We start from the raw sequence: 19373 nt of genomic DNA, 5'->3' as shown, positions 1-19373 counted from the left end.
TGGATTTGATTCCCCTAAGTGCAGTGGGAGTGCAAGCTGTGAATTTGTCGGGGCTGCTTTGACAGGTCCGAAATGAACAAACGGCGAGCGATAAATTAGAAAGAGATGAGAGGAAGATAATTTTATGAACATAGCGCCCAAGACGCTTCATCTTTCTCACCTCTGTTCTCAAAGCTTTTGACCATGAGAAAAAACAGTAGCATTTAACCAGGCCCCTTTAACCTGGGAGAGGTGCTGAAGTTTACCTCACTGAATGTCTACGGAGCATTAGGGTTACATCCCTGTGAAATCTAAAGTCATTGTCTTGCTCAAGGACAAAACTACAGACTACAGCTCTGGGATTCAATCTAGAAACCTTTTGGTTACCTTTTGATCAGAAACAGCATAGCATGTTGTGATGTAGGTCGGGGTATAACTGACTATATATGGGTCAGGAAATCTCAAATATTAATATGTGCTCGCCCCTTTTTCTTCTGCCTTCTTTAGATTACTCCAGTTTATTGGCCTCTGTTCATTAGCAGTCATCTCCTCCCTTAATAGCTTACATTAGATCAATTAATCAATCCATACGATTTTACAAGAGCATCCGGCTAGCCGGACAAGACTTTGTCAAGCATAGCCACGTACCACCAGTTAGACACCAACAGAATACCAACCACCCTGAGACAAGGCCGATTATAGCCCACAGAGGTATCTACTATTGCACAAGTCTTAAGGCGCGCAAAGCCGTACAGAAAGATCTCAGTATCTCAACCCAGTCTAGTGTGGCGACAGGCCTGGCATGCCGTACCCTTTTAGGGATGGCATTGGGGGAACATAAGTAAGTCAGTGAATCAGCACCCATAATAGCGTTGGAGTGTGGGTATCCCAGTGGAGAGAGGGTAGCCTGCCAGACTTGTCAGTCCAGTGCCATACAGCTTTTACCGTCCTGGGCTAGACTACACTCCATCATCGGTCGTACTGAAAAGGATCCAGCTGTTTGTTTGAGTAGACCTGTTAGCCCTGGAGTAATTTAATATTGGTTTTGGTTCAAGTGGACATTGAGCAGATTATCTTTTCTGAATCATTTCTGGAGTAAATGTATAATTTTTTTTATTTCAATGTTAAGAATAATTTTTTTGTACGTATATTCTTGGGTAGGAGGTGAATTTCCAAATGAACTGTGATGCGCCAATTGGCCTCTGCTTTGGTACTAGCTGGCAGCGTTAAAGCATCTCATGCAGATGCACAGACAAAGCAAAGTGTTACGTCTCGCTCACCTTAAATTCTGTGAGTCTGTGCATGGCAACGTGTTTTTGAAATAAAAACACACGTTTGTATTTTGAAATATCCTGGGATACGCTGAATCCAAAATCCCCTCCAAGCCTGTTGTCAGCGTCGTGTCTTTAATTGGTTCGTCCCCCCAGCCAACTCCTTGTCCCTTTCACTGGATCACAGGTCATATTTTTCGTGGCAGGCCGTTTGATGTGTCTACGCTGGCGACAGTGTGTCCCAAACGGCACATTCTCTGGCACCGTGACTGGAGATGGAGGGGATAGGTTACAATCTGCTACAAGCCGGAGCCCAGATCGGAGCCCTCTCATCACAGTCTGGAGTCATGACTGCATACCAGAACCCCAGATCAGAACCCCTTTGCGTAGAGTAACCAAGAAGCCCTGACTTCTCATCCTAAACCAAACTGCTATGCTTTTGACCCTATGCATATTCTGTCCCCCTCAATTTGTTTGGGGATGGTCATCATTATATGCCCCCCCACACACACACCCAAACACATCTAGATAAATCCTTTCTGCAATGTTCTGTAGTAGACAATCGCACGCAGGTATGAATATATATATATTTCTTTTTTTTTTCAGCGAAAGACGAGCCAGTTGGAGCACCTCTTTGAACCCGCCTCTCTCTATTCCTCTCTCTCCTTCCCTCTCTCTCCTTCCCTCTCTCGGGAGGAATGGGGGAGGGATCTGGTTACCCGCAATGCTGGCAGAGGGTCAGTGGGTCTAAGGGGCGCCAGGATTTAAACACTCCTGATAACTGTTACACAATTCATCTGACCCACCAGGACCCAAATCAGAGAGAGAGAGAGAGAGACCATAGAGAGAACAGAGAGAGACCGGCCCGATGTCCAAACGCCTTTTGGGGTTTCAGTAAAGGCAGCCTCAAAACACCACCAAGTGCCTCTCATGCAGATATTTACTAAATGGTGACTAGATACTAATAGTTTATGGCCTCGTACTGATAATTGATTAAAACCTATTGAGTAAATCTGCATGTGGCGTCCTACAGTACGTTAATTTCGGTCACTCTTTATTTGGACGGATTAGAAACAGGAGGTGCGGAAAAGGTGTACCAGTGGGAGCCGGACAGTAATGGCATGTTAGGATTTAATGGCCGCTAGTTTCAAAGCCCTTTGTTTTACCAGTGTGCACCACGTTATGTAATGTACAGTGTTTTCCCCTCGTACTTAACCCTTTCCAGTCCCATCACCGTGTTGACCACAAGGCTCTTTTTCCAGCTGTGCCGACATGTTATGATCCCGTTCTGTGCAAGAAACAAACACACACACACACATTCTGGACTGGGTTCAGACATTGTTATCCAACAGGTCCAGATATTAGGAATCGTGCTGCATGTCTTCCAAAATAACATGAACCGATGTGAAACACGACCACAGTCTTTCAACCAGCATTCCACTGTCCTTGTCTTGCTTTCTGTTTTGCTGACACATTTACTGGACTCCTGCTTTAAAGCAGTTTTCAAATTCTGTGTGTCCTAAAAATGACCATGGAATTTTAAGAGACCCTGTTGAACCCTTGGTTGGGGTTTATGAGTAAAATACCCCGAGGGGGTTTTGTGCTGTTTATCTACAGTATCACCTCATCTCTGTGTGTGTGTCTGAGATCCAGGTCTATGTGTACACATGGGGACCAGATGTCCCCAAAAAGATATGAAAACCTCATAAATCTGTCCCTAAAAGGTTTATTGGCCAGTCCGAACTGGGAGAAAAGACATTTCTGTCCTAGGGGTAAGGTTTAGGGTCAAACATGCAACAGGGGCGTTAGAATCTGGGTTACTTTTAGGTTTAGGCGTTATGGCTTATCTAAGGGTTATGGGTAGCGTTTGACATTGGGTCAAGGTTATGGTTAAGATTAGGGTTTGGGCTAGGGTTAGGGGATAGGAAACGCATGGAATTGAGTCCAAGGAGAGGAAAACAAGTGTGTCCCCTCATACACTTGTACACCTGTCCTCATATCTCCATGAGGTGTTGAGAAAGGTTGTGGAGGATAACTGTGGTGTGACACAGAGCAGCTGAAACCTCAGACCTCTCTCTATTCTCTAGCTTCTTATTCCCTTCTTCCCAGGAAAAAAGGACAGGAAACCCTAGACATCAAATTGTGTGAAAAGAGCAAGAGAACTCACTTTGTTTTATTAAAATGGAAAAATGTGGTTTCCCACAGGCAGTTAAAGACCGTGATGTCATAGGGGAGGTGTGGAATGCGTGTTGTTGCCATGGTTAATGCATTGTTTGACTGGTTATTATGTTATTTGGCCGCAGAGAGAGGAAGAGAGAGTGAAAGAGAGAGAGAAAAATAAAGAGAGAGAGGTGAAGGGCTGGAACAAATTACACGTTTCTGTGTTTTTGTTGTTTTCTGCTTTCACACACCCGTCTAGCTGTCGGCACTTCAGGGTGTGTGTGTGTGTGTGTGTGTGTGTGTGTGTGTCTGATGGCTGAAGTGATGTCATGCTGTGGACATGAAGGTCAAAAGTGTTGGATTTCCACAAACACATGCACACACAATAACAAACACACACAGAGATAATAATACTGCCCACACCCATAAGCATTTCCTTCTCTCTCTCTGTGTCTCCCCCTGTGTATGTCTCTCTCTCTCTCTGTGTCTCTCCCTGTGTATGTCTCTCTCTCTCTCTGTGTCTCTCCCTGTGTATGTCTCTCTCTCTCTCTGTGTCTCTCCCTGTGTATGTCTCTCTCCTTGTATATGTCTCTCTCTCTCTCTGTGTGTCTCTCCCTGTGTATGTCTCTCTCTCTCTCTGTGTATGTCTCTCTCTCTGTGTCTCTCCCTGTGTATGTCTCTCTCTCTCTCTCTGCGTCTCTCCCTGTGTATGTCTCTCTCCCTGTGTATGTCTCTCTCACTCTGTCTCTCCCTGTGTATGTCTCTCTCTCTCTCTGTGTCTCTCCCTGTGTATGTCTCTCTCTCTCTCTCTCTGTGTGTCTCTCCCTGTGTATGTATCTCTCCTTGTGTATGTCTCTCTCTCTCTGTGTGTCTCTCCCTGTGTATGTCTCTCTGTGTCTCTCCCTGTGTATGTCTCTCACTCTCTCTCTGTGTCTCTCCCTGTGTATGTATCTCTCCCTGTGTATGTCTCTCTCTCTGTGTGTGTCTCTCCCTGTGTATGTCTCTCTCCCTGTGTATGTCTCTCTCTCTGTGTCTCTCCCTGTGTATGTCTCTCTCTCTGTGTCTCTCCCTGTGTGTCTCTCTCTCTGTGTGTCTCTCCCTGTGTATGTCTCTCTCCCTGTGTATGTCTCTCTCTCTCTGTGTCTCTCCCTGTGTATGTATCTCTCTCTCTCTGTGCCTCTCCCTGTGTATGTCTCTCTCCCTGTGTATGTCTCTCTCTCTGTGTCTCTCCCTGTTTATGTCTCTCTCACTGTGTCTCTCCCTGTGTGTCTCTCTCTGTGTCTCTCAATGTGTATGTCTCTCTCTCTGTGTCTCTCCCTGTGTATGTCTCTCTCTCTGTGTCTCTCCCTGTGTATGTCTCTCTGTGTCTCTCCCTGTGTATGTCTCTCTTTCTCTGTGTCTCTCCCTGTGTATGTCTCTCTCTTTGTGTCTCTCCTTGTGTATGTCTCTCTTTCTGTGTGTCTCTCTCAATTCAATAAGTGCTTTATTGGCATGAATGGATGGTTACCACTGTTGCCAAAGCAAACTCTCTGTATCTCTGTCTCTTTTTGTGTGTGTCTCTCTCTGTCTCTCTCTGTCTCTTTTTCTCGGTCTCTCTGTCTCTCTCTGTCTTTCTCTCTCTCTTTGTCTCTCTGTCTTTCTCTGTCTCTCTACGAACGAGTAGTATTTTGCTGGCCGCCACAGCGGTTAGTGAAAACAGGAAGATGTGTAGAACAGGCTCTTCACATTACAACGTCGCTAACACATTGCTTTATTTAATCATAGGAATCACAGTCTGACTCTATCCATAATTCATACAACAACGCCTGTTTCAATATGCGTAAAGAAAACCCACTACTGTTTAACAGTGTCCCCCTGGTCCTCCCCCCTCCTCTGCCTCTTTTCTCCCCTCCCCCTCTCCTCTTCCTCCCCCGTGTAGTGTGTGGGTCAGACCTGGCCCAGGGGGGGTTCTTTGTGCGCCAGGGGGAGTACATTTGTACCCGGGACTACCAGAGGATGTATGGCACGCGCTGCTTCAGCTGTGAGGAGTTCATTGAGGGAGAGGTGGTGTCGGCCCTGGGCAAGACCTACCACCCACGCTGCTTCGTCTGCGCCACTTGCAAGTAAGGGACACACAAACTCATTCACACGCACACCCACACGCATGTTTACTTTTATTCTGCTTTTTCAAATGAATATACCGAAGTCGACACTCCTTAAAAAGAAAAGAAACCTTTACTAACCCTAACCCTAACCATAACCTCAATAACCTAACCCTTATGCCTAAACTTAACCTAGCCATAATGTCTAACCCCTTGACCGTAATGCCAGAGCTACCGGTGGTAGGCCAGTGGTGTCCCGAAGGCTTGTTAGGCTTCCCCTGGTGTGCGTACGGGAGTGGCATTTGAGGGTAAAACAAGAGCTTGAATTCCACACATTTCGACGTGATTAGAGTCAGCGCTCCATCCACCCCTCTCCCCGCCTCTTCTGTTTAATCATGTAACATACGCGCTCATCCGGAGCACCTTGTAATAGTTCCTCACGCACTTCCGCCCAATGGGAATTGAACCCACAGCCCTGGCGTAGCAAGCGTCATGCTGTACCAATTGAGCTACACATTTCTCTCTTTCTTTCGCGTTCTCTCTCGCTCTCTCTTTTCTCTCTCTGTTTGGTCCTGGCACTTGCCCTGTAGGTTGTTGGCGTTCTTTATGTGAACTGCCAGTTGAGAAGTTAATGTCTGACCTTCAGTGGAGGGTTGTATGTGGAACTAGAGCAGCTGATAGGCATCTGGTGCACCTGGGTCCGAGTGTTAGCATCGGGTGTCAATTTTGTGCTGAGTCTGTTTTTTTGCGGTGTCCCAGATTGGTAGGGCTGTTTGATCTGATTCCTGGTTGGTTCTTCACTCGGGAGAATTTTTTCCTTCACTAACGATTTATATTTGGGCCGAAGTATAATTCCGGTCAACGAGTTGTACTTGTCTTATTTCATTTTGTGTCAGGGGCAGATAAATTGTAGACGAGGTAGAAATGTATTCAGGGACAGCGCTCTGAGAACGTGGTGGGCATGTTTGAGGGGATGCCGGCAGCCAGACTGAGGGTTGAGTGTGCCCATTTACAAACAGGTTAGGAACCTTGAGCTGTTCATGAGCATCTGGGGCTCTCAGGAATTGTTGTGTTCAGTTGCTGTGGGGTATGATTGAGTGTTGTGTGTGTTTCAACATGTTTTTCTTTTGTTTTAATATTTATTATGTTGTGGGGTCTTTTAAGATTTTATTAAAAAAAACAACATGCTGTTCCAATTGAGCTATATACAGTATATACAGCTCCGGAAAAAAAATTAAGAAATGTTGAAAAGGAAGGTTTTGATTGAGGAACAAAAAGGTTAAAATTAAAGAAACCACTGAAAAATGGAATTCCTCACTCAAAACTTCCCTTTTCAACTTTTTTGGAAAGGAAAGAAAAAGGTGCAGTGGTCTCTTAATTTGTTCCGGAGCTGCATGGCTCACCTTGCCAGTCCTTGGTGGTGCTTCCTATGACCCGACGCTGGACCATCAGGTGTCTTAGAGGCTCTGTCAGTGTCAGAGTGTGGGCTGAGTTCATCATCACCAATGTCACCTCTCCTCCCTTCTAGAGTTGTGGATGAAAAGGGGCGAGTCAGAGAGTCAGTCTGGGATCATGCAGCCTAACTGGCCGGATGGGCTTTGTGTTAATGAGGCCGGTGTTAATGAGGCCAGACTCCGTATGTGTGGGTTTATATCTGAATACATGAGTTGATGTTATGACAGAGGGTAGGCTGACCCCTGGGTGACAGCAGGGGGTCAAGGAGGGTAGGCTGACCCCTGGGTGACAGCAGGGGTTCAAGGAGGGTAGGCTGACCCCTGGGTGACAGCAGGGGGTCAATGAGGGTAGGCTGACCCCTGGGTGACAGCAGGGGTTCAAGGAGGGTAGGCTGACCCCTGGGTGACAGCAGGGGGTCAATGAGGGTAGGCTGACCCCTGGGTGACAGCAGGGGGTCAAGGAGGGTAGGCTGACCCCTGGGTGACAGCAGGGGGTCAAGGAGGGACAGGCTGACCCCTGGGTGACAGCAGGGGGTCAAGGAGGGTAGGCTGACCCCTGGGTGACAGCAGGGGGTCAAGTAGGGACAGGCTGACCCCTGGGTGACAGCAGGGGGTCAAGGAGGGTAGGCTGACCCCTGGGTGACAGCAGGTGGTCAAGGAGGGTAGGCTGACCCCTGGGTGACAGCAGGGGGTCAAGGAGGGTAGGCTGACCCCTGGGTGACAGCAGGGGGTCAAGGAGGGTAGGCTGACCCCTGGGTGACAGCAGGGGGTCAAGGAGGGTAGGCTGACCCCTGGGTGACAGCAGGGGGTCAAGGAGGGTAGGCTGACCCCTGGGTGGTCAACACAGTGTGGTTTGACCTACATCAATCATTCCACATTCATCATCTGTCACATTCAGCCGCTCTGCATTCAGTCTGGATGTACTGGTCTGCTTGATGGTTCATAGTTCGTGGTTCATATCTCCCATCGTACTGTCCTGCCCGTTAACCATGCGTATTTGGCGGGTTGAAGCTGATATGTGTGTGTGTGTGTGTTTGTGTTTCGGTGCTAATGTGCTAATGAGTGTTACAGTGGTAATCTCAGATTATGTGATGACACCACAGGGATTTCATCCACACTGTACGTTATGTTCAGAATGACCGATTCAAATGTATTGCGACCGTATGAACTAATGGTGTCTTGCGTGTTGATTGACAGGCAGCCATTCCCAGCTGGTGACCGCGTGACCTTTAACGGTAAAGATTGCATCTGCCAGAACTGTACACAGCCCCTTCCAGCCGACAGCCCAGCTCCCATACAGGCTGTCCACAGTAAGGCATCACATACCATAATACTCACTGTCTGTCTACCTATCTGTCTGTCTCACTGTCTGTCTGTCTCACTCTCTGTCTGTCTCTGTCTGTCAACCTATCTGTCTGTTTCACTTTCACTGTCTGTCTACCTGTCTGTCTGCCTCACTGTCTGTCTGTCTCACTCTCTGTCTGTCTCACTCTGTCTGCCAACCTATCTGTCTGTTTGTTTCACTGTCTGTCTGTCTCACTTTATTTCTCACTGTCTGTCTGTCTTAATGTTTCTGTCTGTCTTAATGTCTCAGTCTTACTGTCTGTCTTAATGTTTCTCTCTGTCTCACTGTCTGTCTTTCTGTCATGTCGTTCTTCTGTACAGTATAATGAATCTCTTTCCTTCAGCAGCTTCACTTCTTTTTTAATCTCTAGCGTGTGTTTGTCCTTCTCGCTCTCATCCTCTCTCCCCTCTCCTCTCTCCACTCTCCCCTCTCTCTGCCTGAACTCGCTCATTCTCGCACCACCCTTTCCTCTTTCCCTCACCCTCTCCTCCTCCTTTTCTCTGTAGATTGCTGTGGATGTGGGAAGGAATTTAAGAATGAGCAGTCCCTGGTGGCGCTGGACAAACACTGGCACCTGGGCTGTTTCAAGTGTAAGGTGTGCAACAAGGTGCTCAACGCGGAGTACATCAGCAAGTGAGTGTCTCATAACTCTGAACACAACCTCAACACAGCCATGAGACCCAGTTCCCCCAGCCTCAACACCGCCATGAGATCCAGTTCCCCCAGCCTCAACACCGCCATGAGACCCAGTTCCCCCAGCCTCAACACCGCCATGAGACCCAGTTCCCCCAGCCTTAACCCAACCATGAGACCAAGTTCCCCCAGCCTCAACACCACCATGAGACCCAGTTCCCCCAGCCTCAACACCGCCATGAGACCCAGTTCCCCCAGCCTCAACACCGCCATGAGACCCAGTTCCCCCAGCCTTAACACAGCCATGAGACCCAGTTCCCCCAGCCTCAACACCGCCATGAGACCCAGTTCCCCCAGCCTTAACACCGCCATGAGACCCAGTTCCCCCAGCCTCAACACTGCTATGAAACCCAGTTCCCCAGACATCAACAACATAAGACCCAGTTTAATTTGGAACTCATTTGGAATTTAGGTTATTGAGACGGACAGAAAGAGGGGAAAGGTTACAGGGAAACAGACAGAGAGAGAGAGCTGGAGAGAGAGCTGGAGAGAAAGAACAAGAGAGAGATAGAGGGAAAGAGAATGTATTTTCTGCAGTGCTAGCTGTTTGTCAGTGCTCACAATTCCCTTAGCCTTGTTTTTGGGATTCTCTGTCCATTACATGTGACAGTTGGATGATGTCAGGCTTGTTACAGAAAATTAAGTGTTACCCAAAAGCCCGGGACAGGGTGAAGAAGCTGTGGTGAAGGCTTCATGGCTGACACGCTATCCTGAATAAAACAGTCAAACTAGCTGGAGCAGGGTGCCAGCGTCTGTTTTCTTTACCGTAATCCCATTATTCTACTTCATAACTTTAATGGCTCCCAGGTTCTGGCTGTAAATCAGAAGCATCATACCTGACAAAATTACAGTAAAAAAAAAAAACTGTCTTGCTTTGTCTGTTAGCACTCGGTCTGAAGTGTGTTTCAAAAGCTGAACGGTGTGTTTTCTAGGGACGGGATCCCTTACTGTGAGGTGGATTACCATGCCATGTACGGCATCCAGTGTGAGAGCTGCAAGAAGTACATCACTGGGAAAGTGCTGGAGGTAGGAAACTTCGTAACACCTGCTGTGTACAGGACTGCTCTCTATGTCACCCTGTGTCATCACTGTGCAGGGACGGAGTGATGAATGCAGTGCTTTGAATGAATAGATTCACCCAAACGAAAAGGCCTCTTTGGTCTGGCTGAATCACACCTGTGGCCCGGTCGGCAGTTGGTTGTGGTATCGCACAGCGGGGGTTGTTGGTTCGATTCCCACTGAAGCCACCTCTATGAAACTGGATGCAAGGGCTGCTGTAAGTGTTTTATTCTGATGTTGGCGATATAGGACGTCCTTAGTACGGCTCAAGGTAGGCCCTTTCAATAGGCACCGATCGGGAATCAGCTTTTGCGGGAGAGAGAATGAGAGGGAGAAAGACGAGAAAAAAAAAAAAAGAGGACTATAAATAAATGAAAAATATGAGACTTCAGTAGAAAGGGTCCTTGTTCTTCACTGGTGGAGCGGAGCGTCACAGGACCCCTGCCTGGAGGGAGGCAACAGGACCGGGAAGCGGAGGGTAAGCTCCAAGGGGTGGTCACTGACTAGAACACAGTTATGGAAAGACAAACAATGCTCCCCTCACATGTTCCTCGTTCCCCTTCCACGTCTCGCTCGCACGCTCTCCTTTCATTAGCACATATCTTGTTGCCAGGCGCAGAATGAGCGGTGGGACGTTTTCTTCTGTTTTTTTCTTACGTCACAACGATATCGCACGATATCAGGTCAGCAGAGGATAGCCGCGATGAGAGCTGTTTTGTAGAATACATCCAGGTCAAGTCCCAGTTCAGCACACTGAAAATGTCCCGCAGTCACCTGTTCTCTTCTGTCCTGTTGGTCATCACTAGCTTCTGAAGAGACAAACCCCAGCCATTTCTGCAATTGGTCTTAAAATTGGGTAGAATGTTAACCTCATGCCTAATCCGTACCTTAAGTTAAGACCAAAAAGCACATCAAATTGAGAGAAAGAATGACTGGTCATAAAGATTCTGGTTGAACGGACTGAATAGGGTCTAAGAAGATACGGATTGGATTACATTGAGCGAATTGGAGCAGAGATCCACGCGTGATCAACAGTGAATGTTTTGGCGTGATGGAGATGCAATGTTACATGACGCCAATGGGAGAATGCGACAGCAACTGAGGCAAAATGTGACTTTCCATACATGAAATCACGGAGTTCATCTCTATAGAATGAGGTGATTTCTTCAGCATTTTTGTATGTCCACATTAAGTAGTTGGACCAGTCATCGTTTTGTTCAACGTTCTCTGCACAGATTATGAACTAGTGTGCAGTAATCTTGTTCTGTCCAGTGTCACTGTAAATCCCTCTTGACATTCAAGCCATAGGGTGCCTGAGGGAACACTTGGTTGGGGAGGTGGGATCAGAGAGGAAGAACTGGCCTGAGGGCCTTATTGGTCAAAGACCGGACAGCGACAGCAGACAACATACTACCCACCACCACTTGGGAACTCAACAGCCCTGTTCCAACGCAGTATATGTGTGTCTGTGCGTGTGTGTAGTTGGGTGTTTGTGTGTGTGTGTGTGTGTCTGTTTGACAGTCCCCCCTGCTCTACTCCGCCTCGCTCACCCAAATCAATTATGAGACTAAAAGTGGATCAGCTCCCCTGCCTCTCAGACTACTATAGAACCAGTAGGAGGGACGAACTGGTGGAGCAACAGTAGGAAGCAAACACCTCCCCTGCCTCAGACTAGTCCAGATCACCTCCCCTGCCTCAGACTAGTCCAGATCACCTCCCCTGCCTCAGATTAGTCCAGATCACCTCCCCTGACTCAGACTAGTATAGAACCAGTAGGAGGGACGAACGGCGGGAGGAACAGTAGGAAGCAAACACCTCCCCCGCCTCAGACTAGTCCAGATCACCTCCCCTGACTCAGACTAGTCCAGATCACCTCCCCTTACTCAGACTAGTCCAGATCACCTCCCCTGCCTCAGACTAGTCCAGATCACCTCCCCTGCCTCAGACTAGTCCAGATCACCTCCCCTGCCTCAGACTAGTCCAGATCACCTCCCCTGCCTCAGACTAGTCCAGATCACCTCCCCTGACTCAGACTAGTCCAGATCACCTCCCCTTACTCAGACTAGTCCAGATCACCTCCCCTGACTCAGACTAGTCCAGATCACCTCCCCTGCCTCAGACTAGTCCAGATCACCTCCCCTGCCTCAGACTAGTCCAGATCACCTCCCCTGACTCAGACTAGTCCAGATCACCTCCCCTGCCTCAGACTAGTCCAGATCACCTCCCCTGCCTCAGACTAGTCCAGATCACCTCCCCTGCCTCAGACTAGTCCAGATCACCTCCCCTGACTCAGACTAGTCCAGATCACCTCCCCTGCCTCAGACTAGTCCAGATCACCTCCCCTGCCTCAGACTAGTCCAGATCACCTCCCCTGCCTCAGACTAGTCTAGAACCAGTAGGAGGAACGGACGGGGAGGGGGGGTCAGTAGGATCTGTCCAGTTTGACAATGGCTGAATTTTGCTGTGTGGACTGAGTGGGTTAGCCAGTATGAGATCATGGTGCCAGTTTGGGTCATCGTAACCTCAGTGGGAGACAGGAGGTGGAGAGAACAGCCTATGAATCCTTTCCCTGCCCTCTCATCACTTTAAAAGAAACACAACAGCATCAAACAGTCACCTCTTTATCACAACTCAAACTGGACAACCAGCAACAAAGCCTTGTCAATGGGGAATGCCTACTCAGCATTGTAAGACTTCAGAACCATTGTAATGCGCAGCATCTGGGTTTTTATCAAACCCTGTCTAATGTACCTTTTTTATCTGTCCTTTAGTATAGATATAGGTATATTATAGATATAGGTATGGTATAGATATAGGTATATTATAGATATATGTATATTATAGATGTATGTATATTAGAGATACAGGTATAGTATAGGTATATTATATATATATATATATATATATATATATATATATATATATATATATATATATATAGGTCTGGTATAGATATAGGTATATTATAGATATAGGTATGGTTTATGTATATTATACACTCACCTAAAGGATTATTAGGAACACCTGTTCAATTTCTCATTAATGCAATTATCTAATCAACCAATCACATGGCAGTTGCTTCAATGCATTTAGGGGTGTGGTCCTGGTCAAGACAATCTCCTGAACTCCAAACTGAATGTCAGAATGGGACAGAAAGGTGATTTAAGCAATTTTGAGCGTGGCATGGTTGTTGGTGCCAGACGGGCCGGTCTGCGTATTTCACAGTTACTGGGATTTTCACGCACAACCATTTCTAGGGTTCACAAAGAATGGTGTGAAAAGGGAAAAACATCCAGTATGCGGCAGTCCTGTGGGCGAAAATGCCTTGTTGATGCTAGAGGTCAGAGGAGAATGGGCCGACTTATTCAAGCTGATAGAAGGGCAACTTTGACTGAAATAACCACTTGTTACAACCGAGGGATGCAGCAAAGCATTTGTGAAGCAACAACACGCACAACCTTGAGGCGGATGGGCTACAACAGCAGAAGACCCCACCGGGTACCACTCATCTCCACTACAAATAGGAAAAAGAGGCTACAATTTGCACGAGCTCACCAAAATTGGACAGTTGAAGACTGGAAGAATGTTGCCTGGTCTGATGAGTCTCGATTTCTGTTGAGACATTCAGGTGGTAGAGTCAGAATTTGGCGTAAAAAGAATGAGAACATGGATCCATCATGCCTTGTTACCACTGTGCAGGCTGGTGGTGGTGGTGTAATGGTGTGGGGGATGTTTTCTTGGCACACTTTAGGCCCCTTAGTGCCAATTGGGCATCATTTAAATGCCACAGCCTACCTGAGCATTGTTTCTGACCATGTCCATCCCTTTATGACCACCATGTACCCATCCTCTGATGGCTACTTCCAGCAGGATAATTCACCATGTCACAAAGCTCGAATCATTTCATATTGGTTTCACTGTACTGAAATGGCCCCCACAGTCACCAGATCTCAACCCAATAGAGCATCTTTGGGATGTGGTGGAACGGGAGCTTCATGCCCTGGATGTGCATCCCACAAATCTCCATCAACTGCAAGATGCTATCCTATCAATATGGGCCAACATTTCTAAAGAATGCTTTCAGCACCTTGTTGAATCAATGCCACGTAGAATGAAGGCAGTTCTGAAGGCAGTTCTGAAGGCAAAAGGGGGTCAAACACAGTATTAGTATGGTGTTCCTAATATTCCTTTAGGTGAGTGTATATATATATATATATAGCTATGGTATAGATATAGGTATTTATATATATATATATATAGCTATGGTATAGATATAGGTATTTTATATATATAGGTATGGTAATGGTGGAATTGGTCCTTGCTCTGTCACAAAGGGGACACTGTGTCGTCCTCTGTCTCCTACCCTTTATCATTCCGACCTGTTATTGCCTTGCAAAAAAAATTTCAGAGGGACCTTTCTTCTAAATAATCCCCCCCCCCGCGGTCTGAGAAGTTCAGTTCCTCACAGATAAGCATGTGTATGCTCTTATCCAGAAAAAGATGGGATTTTATACACTGTTTCCTGATATCCCACTGTTATCACAAGTCTGTCGCAGGCTCCTGGGAGAAGTTTCTCAGAGATCCAGATCTAGAATCAGCTTCCCGTCCTCCGAGCTGAACCTTGATCATTCGCGACGGAAATGCAAAGCTCAAGAGTATCAATGACCAGGGGGAACGTTGAACCTCTTCCCAGTTTCAGCACATAGTGCAGAAAGGCCCCCAAGGGGCTAGTGGGTACTGAGACACTTATACTCTTTCATACCAAGCCTAAAATACGCCACTTTGACCTTTCTTTTCCGCAAGGTACCCAAAAGGAAGGTCAGCAACAAAGGAGAGGATTTTGTTCCTGGCAACATACTGTACCAAGTGGTGATTCTGGAAGTTGTGCCTTCCGGCGCGGTGCGAACGTTAACATAACACTGATGCAACGTCTACCCACGCTTTCTCTCCTTTGTAGTCCCGATGCACCACGCCAACTTCAATGGACCGATTACCATTTTGAAAGTTTAAAAGTGAACTGTAGAGTTGGGTCTGTTGACAGACTGGGCTACGGAGGAACTCAGATTTGACTGAATTTTCTTCCCATTTGTTTCAGTAGACTTACGGTGGTTACAGATATATTCTGGGATCTTAGGGCCCTGCTTGTAAAAGTTGAGGCAAAACGGATCCGTCGAGGCAAAACGGATCCCCGAAAATGGTGTACAGTGTCATGTACAGTATGTGCCAACATGAGCCCGTGTCATCAAAACCACTCGCTTTCAAGTTTGGAAATGTCCTGTTTGAGCGAACAGAGCACCATTGAATGAGTTTCCGAAATGATTTGTATGTTTTGTCATTAAATGTCCAGAATTTGCTGGGAGTTGCTGCGATGAGGTTGGGCCTTGGTCTGAATTGGTAGTTACGAAGTTCTGGTGAAGAGGACTGGTTAACATTATTCTTTATTGAAAATGTGAAACAGATATTGCAGGCTAGTTGCCTTAAAGTGAGTGAAAGAGAGACACCGAAAGAGAGAGAGAGGGAGCTTTGGAGAAAGTGGCTGGGGAGCTGCAGTGAGCGATCTGGTTTCAGCTACACTGACAACAGGAGACACTGAGAGGACAGTCTGGACCATGAACAACTGGTAGAGGCGAAAAAGGACATCATGTCATGTCGTTTGTTATCAACAACGTTACATAAAGACAGGGACTCCAATACTCAGGAAAGGAGGGAAAGAGAAAGCGAGAGAAAAGGAGTGCAATGACCCAACGCACCTCCACCCTGATGCTAAGCACGCCATGACATCTCATTATAGACTCATCTGTGGCGTCTGACACTTCCAACAGCTCTGTGGAATTCACCAAATGATCGGGAACAACAAATCATCCACGCACTGGCATCCCGACGAGATGTCACCCATCTCACTAAGGTGTTACCACTATGTGGACAAGTTGGGATCAGTTATGATGCAGTATTTCTATGCATCTAGGAGCTAGTAGTTTGTACAACAGCACCCCCTTGTGATCAAATGAATGTATTGTAATTAATTTTTAATGAGTTTCATTTTAATCCACTTCAATTATTGATGTTAATTGGATAAGCTTTCTAAATTTGAATTAGTTTAGAGGCCCTCTAGATAATTGTCTGTTATGACACGCTGGCTAAATATTTTTTGTGACAGCGTGTGGCCGATCACATTGTTAACGTTTGAGACATTCAGCAGACACTCTTACCCAGAGTGACCAGTGTGACCGATGCTTGACCTCTGACCTCTGTGCCTGCCAGGCCGGGGAGAAACACTACCACCCCTCGTGTGCCCGCTGCGCCAGATGTGAGCAGATGTTTGGTGAAGGAGAGGAGATGTATCTGCAAGGTAAACCAGTCTCTCTCTTCCTCTGTTTCTCACTCTTCATCTCTCTTTTCCTCTGTTTCTCACTCTTCATCTCTCTCTTCCTCTGTTTCTCACTCTTCATCTCTCTCTTCCTCTGTTTCTCACTCTTCATCTCTCTCTTCCTCTGTTTCTCACTCTTCATCTCTCTCTTCCTCTGTTTCTCACTCTTCATCTCTCTTTTCCTCTGTTTCTCACTCTTCATCTCTCTCTTCCTCTGTTTCTCACTCTTCATCTCTCTCTTCTTCTGTTTCTCACTCTTCATCTCTCTCTTCCTCAGTTTGTCATAATTCACCTCTGCATTTCTCTCGATCTCTTACCCCACACCCTTCTCTCAGGTGTATTCATCTTCTCTTTCCCTTCTCTCCATACAAGTTTTTTTACTCTTCACTAATAGTCCCACTGCCGTGAAGCTGCATGACATCGGCCCAATGTGAATCAGTTTGATTACAGTTTCAGTGAATGAATATACACAGTATGAATCACCTCACAATAACCCAGACCCTATCAGTCACAGTATGAATCACCTCACATAACCCAGACCCTATCAGTCACCACAGAATGAATCGTCCTATTTCTTATTTACTGCTCATGGAGCAGTAGAGCTGTAAGCTGGACTCCAGTCTGTGATTTACAGGAAGTCTGTCTCACTCCCACTGCAGTTTCCTACCTGAAAGCCTGGGAGTTGATTTCCTAGGCTTCCTGGGACTGCAGCGCGTTTGAGTCTTCCTCTCTGTGACTGACAAGCAGCACAGAACTGAGGACAGAACTGAGGGGGCACGTCCAACTCTCGTCACGCACTGACGTTTGATAAAATAGGCTTCCTATTGAACTAAATATCACGGAACAGGACGGAGACCTACACACATCGGATCCTCCGTGGATATTGGAAATGAAAATGCTGTAAATCGCCTCAGGCCGCACAGCACCTGTGAAGAGGGGACGTGACACCTCAAATAGATCTCTCATATTGTATCTCCCTCCTTTACTCCCTCCCCCTCCTCCGGTCTTTCCCAGGTAACTCCATCTGGCACCCCCCCTGTAGACAGGCAGCCCGGCAGGAGGAGAAGAGTAAGGTAAGGTCTTCCACTGAACCCCGGCTCACACTGCTACAGAATACATATTAGGAACTCTGTGGCTTTCCCCCTCCCATAGTCATGGAGTTCCTAATATGCGTTCCGCACTCGGGTTCGTCCAGCAATTGTTACAGTCAGATGATTACAGGTGTTTTGTTAATGAACGTGTTCAACCAGGATGGGTCACGTCTGTGGGCATAACCTCACTTCTGCCCGCTACATACCAGAGATGCTTCCAAATGATCGAAGGTGAAAAGTAAAACTTCCCGGATCGTAGATCAGATCACGCACCTCTTCTGAGAAGAAGCCCAGTTCGACTGACAGGGACTGTGTTGTTATTGATTAGCTAAGCAAAGGGGTGGCTAATGAACACTTACTGTGCTGTTACGTCAATAAGCTTTAGTTTACTCTAGTTCTAGATCGATGGTCACTGCCGTCCCCCAATGCAATGCCATGTTGTTTACAGAAGCAGGTCCGGATACAGCTCAACGACATCTCTGAGCAGCAGGTTCGTGATGTATGTTCAGCCCGGGCGCTCTCTCTACCAGCTGACCCTCTGCATGGGCTCACACCCTGACCCTTGACCTCTGACTGCGTCACGCTCCACTCGCTAGCCTTCACGCTGGGCAACAACCTAGCTCACCATAGGAAACTCACTTACCCATAATACTGTTGGGCCCAACAGTTGTTCAACCCAAACCGTGACTGTTTTAGTATGTCAATAACTGAGATTTAGATCCAGATTTGGATCTGTTCTATTTCAATACCAGGTGATTGCATTGAATTGGAACAGGGCCCAATGCTAGGTTTAACAGCAAATCACTCATGGTTGAAAATGACACTGATCACTTTGACCCCCCCCCCCCCCCCAAAGCTTCACTAATTAACATATTTCTTTGATCTGCCTGGTGTGTAAGTATCAGTATGTGTCAGTATCCATCAGTCTGTATGTCAGTAAGTCTGTCAGTATTCGTCTGCATGTCAGTATGTCTGTCAGTAACCGTCTGTATGTCAGTATGTGTCAGTAACCATCCGTCTGTATGTCAGTATGTGTCAGTATCTGTCTGTATGTCAGTATGTGTCAGTATCCGTCTATATGTCAGTATGTGTCAGTATCTGTCTATATGTCAGTATGTGTCTGTATGTCAGTATGTGTCTGTATGTCAGTATCTGTCAGTATCTGTCAGTATCCGTCTGTATGTCAGTATGTGTCAGGAGAACACCACTGCACTCACCTTGAATGTTGCTTCTTTGTATTGTATTATCAAGACATAAGGGATGTTTGTCTGATTTCTGAAGCACTACTTTAGGTTCAGAGTTATCGTAAAATCTGGGTCATGTTTGCTGAGTCATCACTTTCATTGATTACAGTGCATTGTGAAAGTGTGTGAAAAAACACTCCCACTCATAATATCAGAACTCGTGGAAATCCCAAAGTGCGTGTTTTTGTCAATAGCATCCTACAAACATGGTTTTATGGCACAGTGGTCGCATTTTCATATACATGTTTAAAAATCTCGTGCAAATAGATTATTAGTTGCTGATGAAAAAGCCCTTCCTAACACATTTTGATAATGCATTTGATGAGCTATTAAAGGGGCCACTCAAATGTGACAATGAATGTTCCCTGTAACCAACAAGAAGATACAAACTGTTTGGCCGATCAAAAACATGCACAGAAAGAGCAGAAGCGTAAAAACTGTGAACTTCCCCTTTACCTTTTTTGTTGGTCTTGTCCATGTTCCAGGTGACCAGGACGTCCTCTGAGAGCATCACCTCCGTTCCAGCCTCCAGCGCGTCCGGCTCCCCCAGCAGGGTGATCTATGTAAGTAGCGCCCCACCTCAACACTAGAGGGCACCACAGGACAGCGACAGACACCCTGGGCCCGCG

General features: G+C 46.8%; 1 protein-coding gene across 12 annotated transcripts in view; it reads left to right on the top strand.

Annotated features, from left to right (window-relative positions):
- The window catches only part of ablim2 (actin binding LIM protein family, member 2), a 66381-nt gene that overhangs the window by 23129 nt on the left and 23879 nt on the right, over positions 1-19373 (top strand). For 8 of the 12 annotated variants that reach the window (XM_010888032.5, XM_010888028.5, XM_020043455.3 and 5 more), the window contains 8 exons: positions 5329-5512; positions 8143-8255; positions 8797-8923; positions 9916-10009; positions 16304-16391; positions 17424-17482; positions 17949-17999; positions 19230-19307. In XM_010888032.5, the coding sequence (XP_010886334.1) occupies positions 5329-5512; positions 8143-8255; positions 8797-8923; positions 9916-10009; positions 16304-16391; positions 17424-17482; positions 17949-17999; positions 19230-19307 (794 nt within the window). The remainder of the gene's footprint in view (positions 1-5328; positions 5513-8142; positions 8256-8796; positions 8924-9915; positions 10010-16303; positions 16392-17423; positions 17483-17948; positions 18000-19229; positions 19308-19373) is intronic. The other 4 variants (XM_010888031.5, XM_010888029.5, XM_010888035.5 and 1 more) reach the window with 2 other exon arrangements.

This window comes from Esox lucius, chromosome 24, assembly GCF_011004845.1.
Source record: "Esox lucius isolate fEsoLuc1 chromosome 24, fEsoLuc1.pri, whole genome shotgun sequence".
Lineage (NCBI taxonomy): Eukaryota > Metazoa > Chordata > Actinopteri > Esociformes > Esocidae > Esox > Esox lucius.
This window is presented reverse-complemented; position numbering and strand designations above follow the sequence as displayed.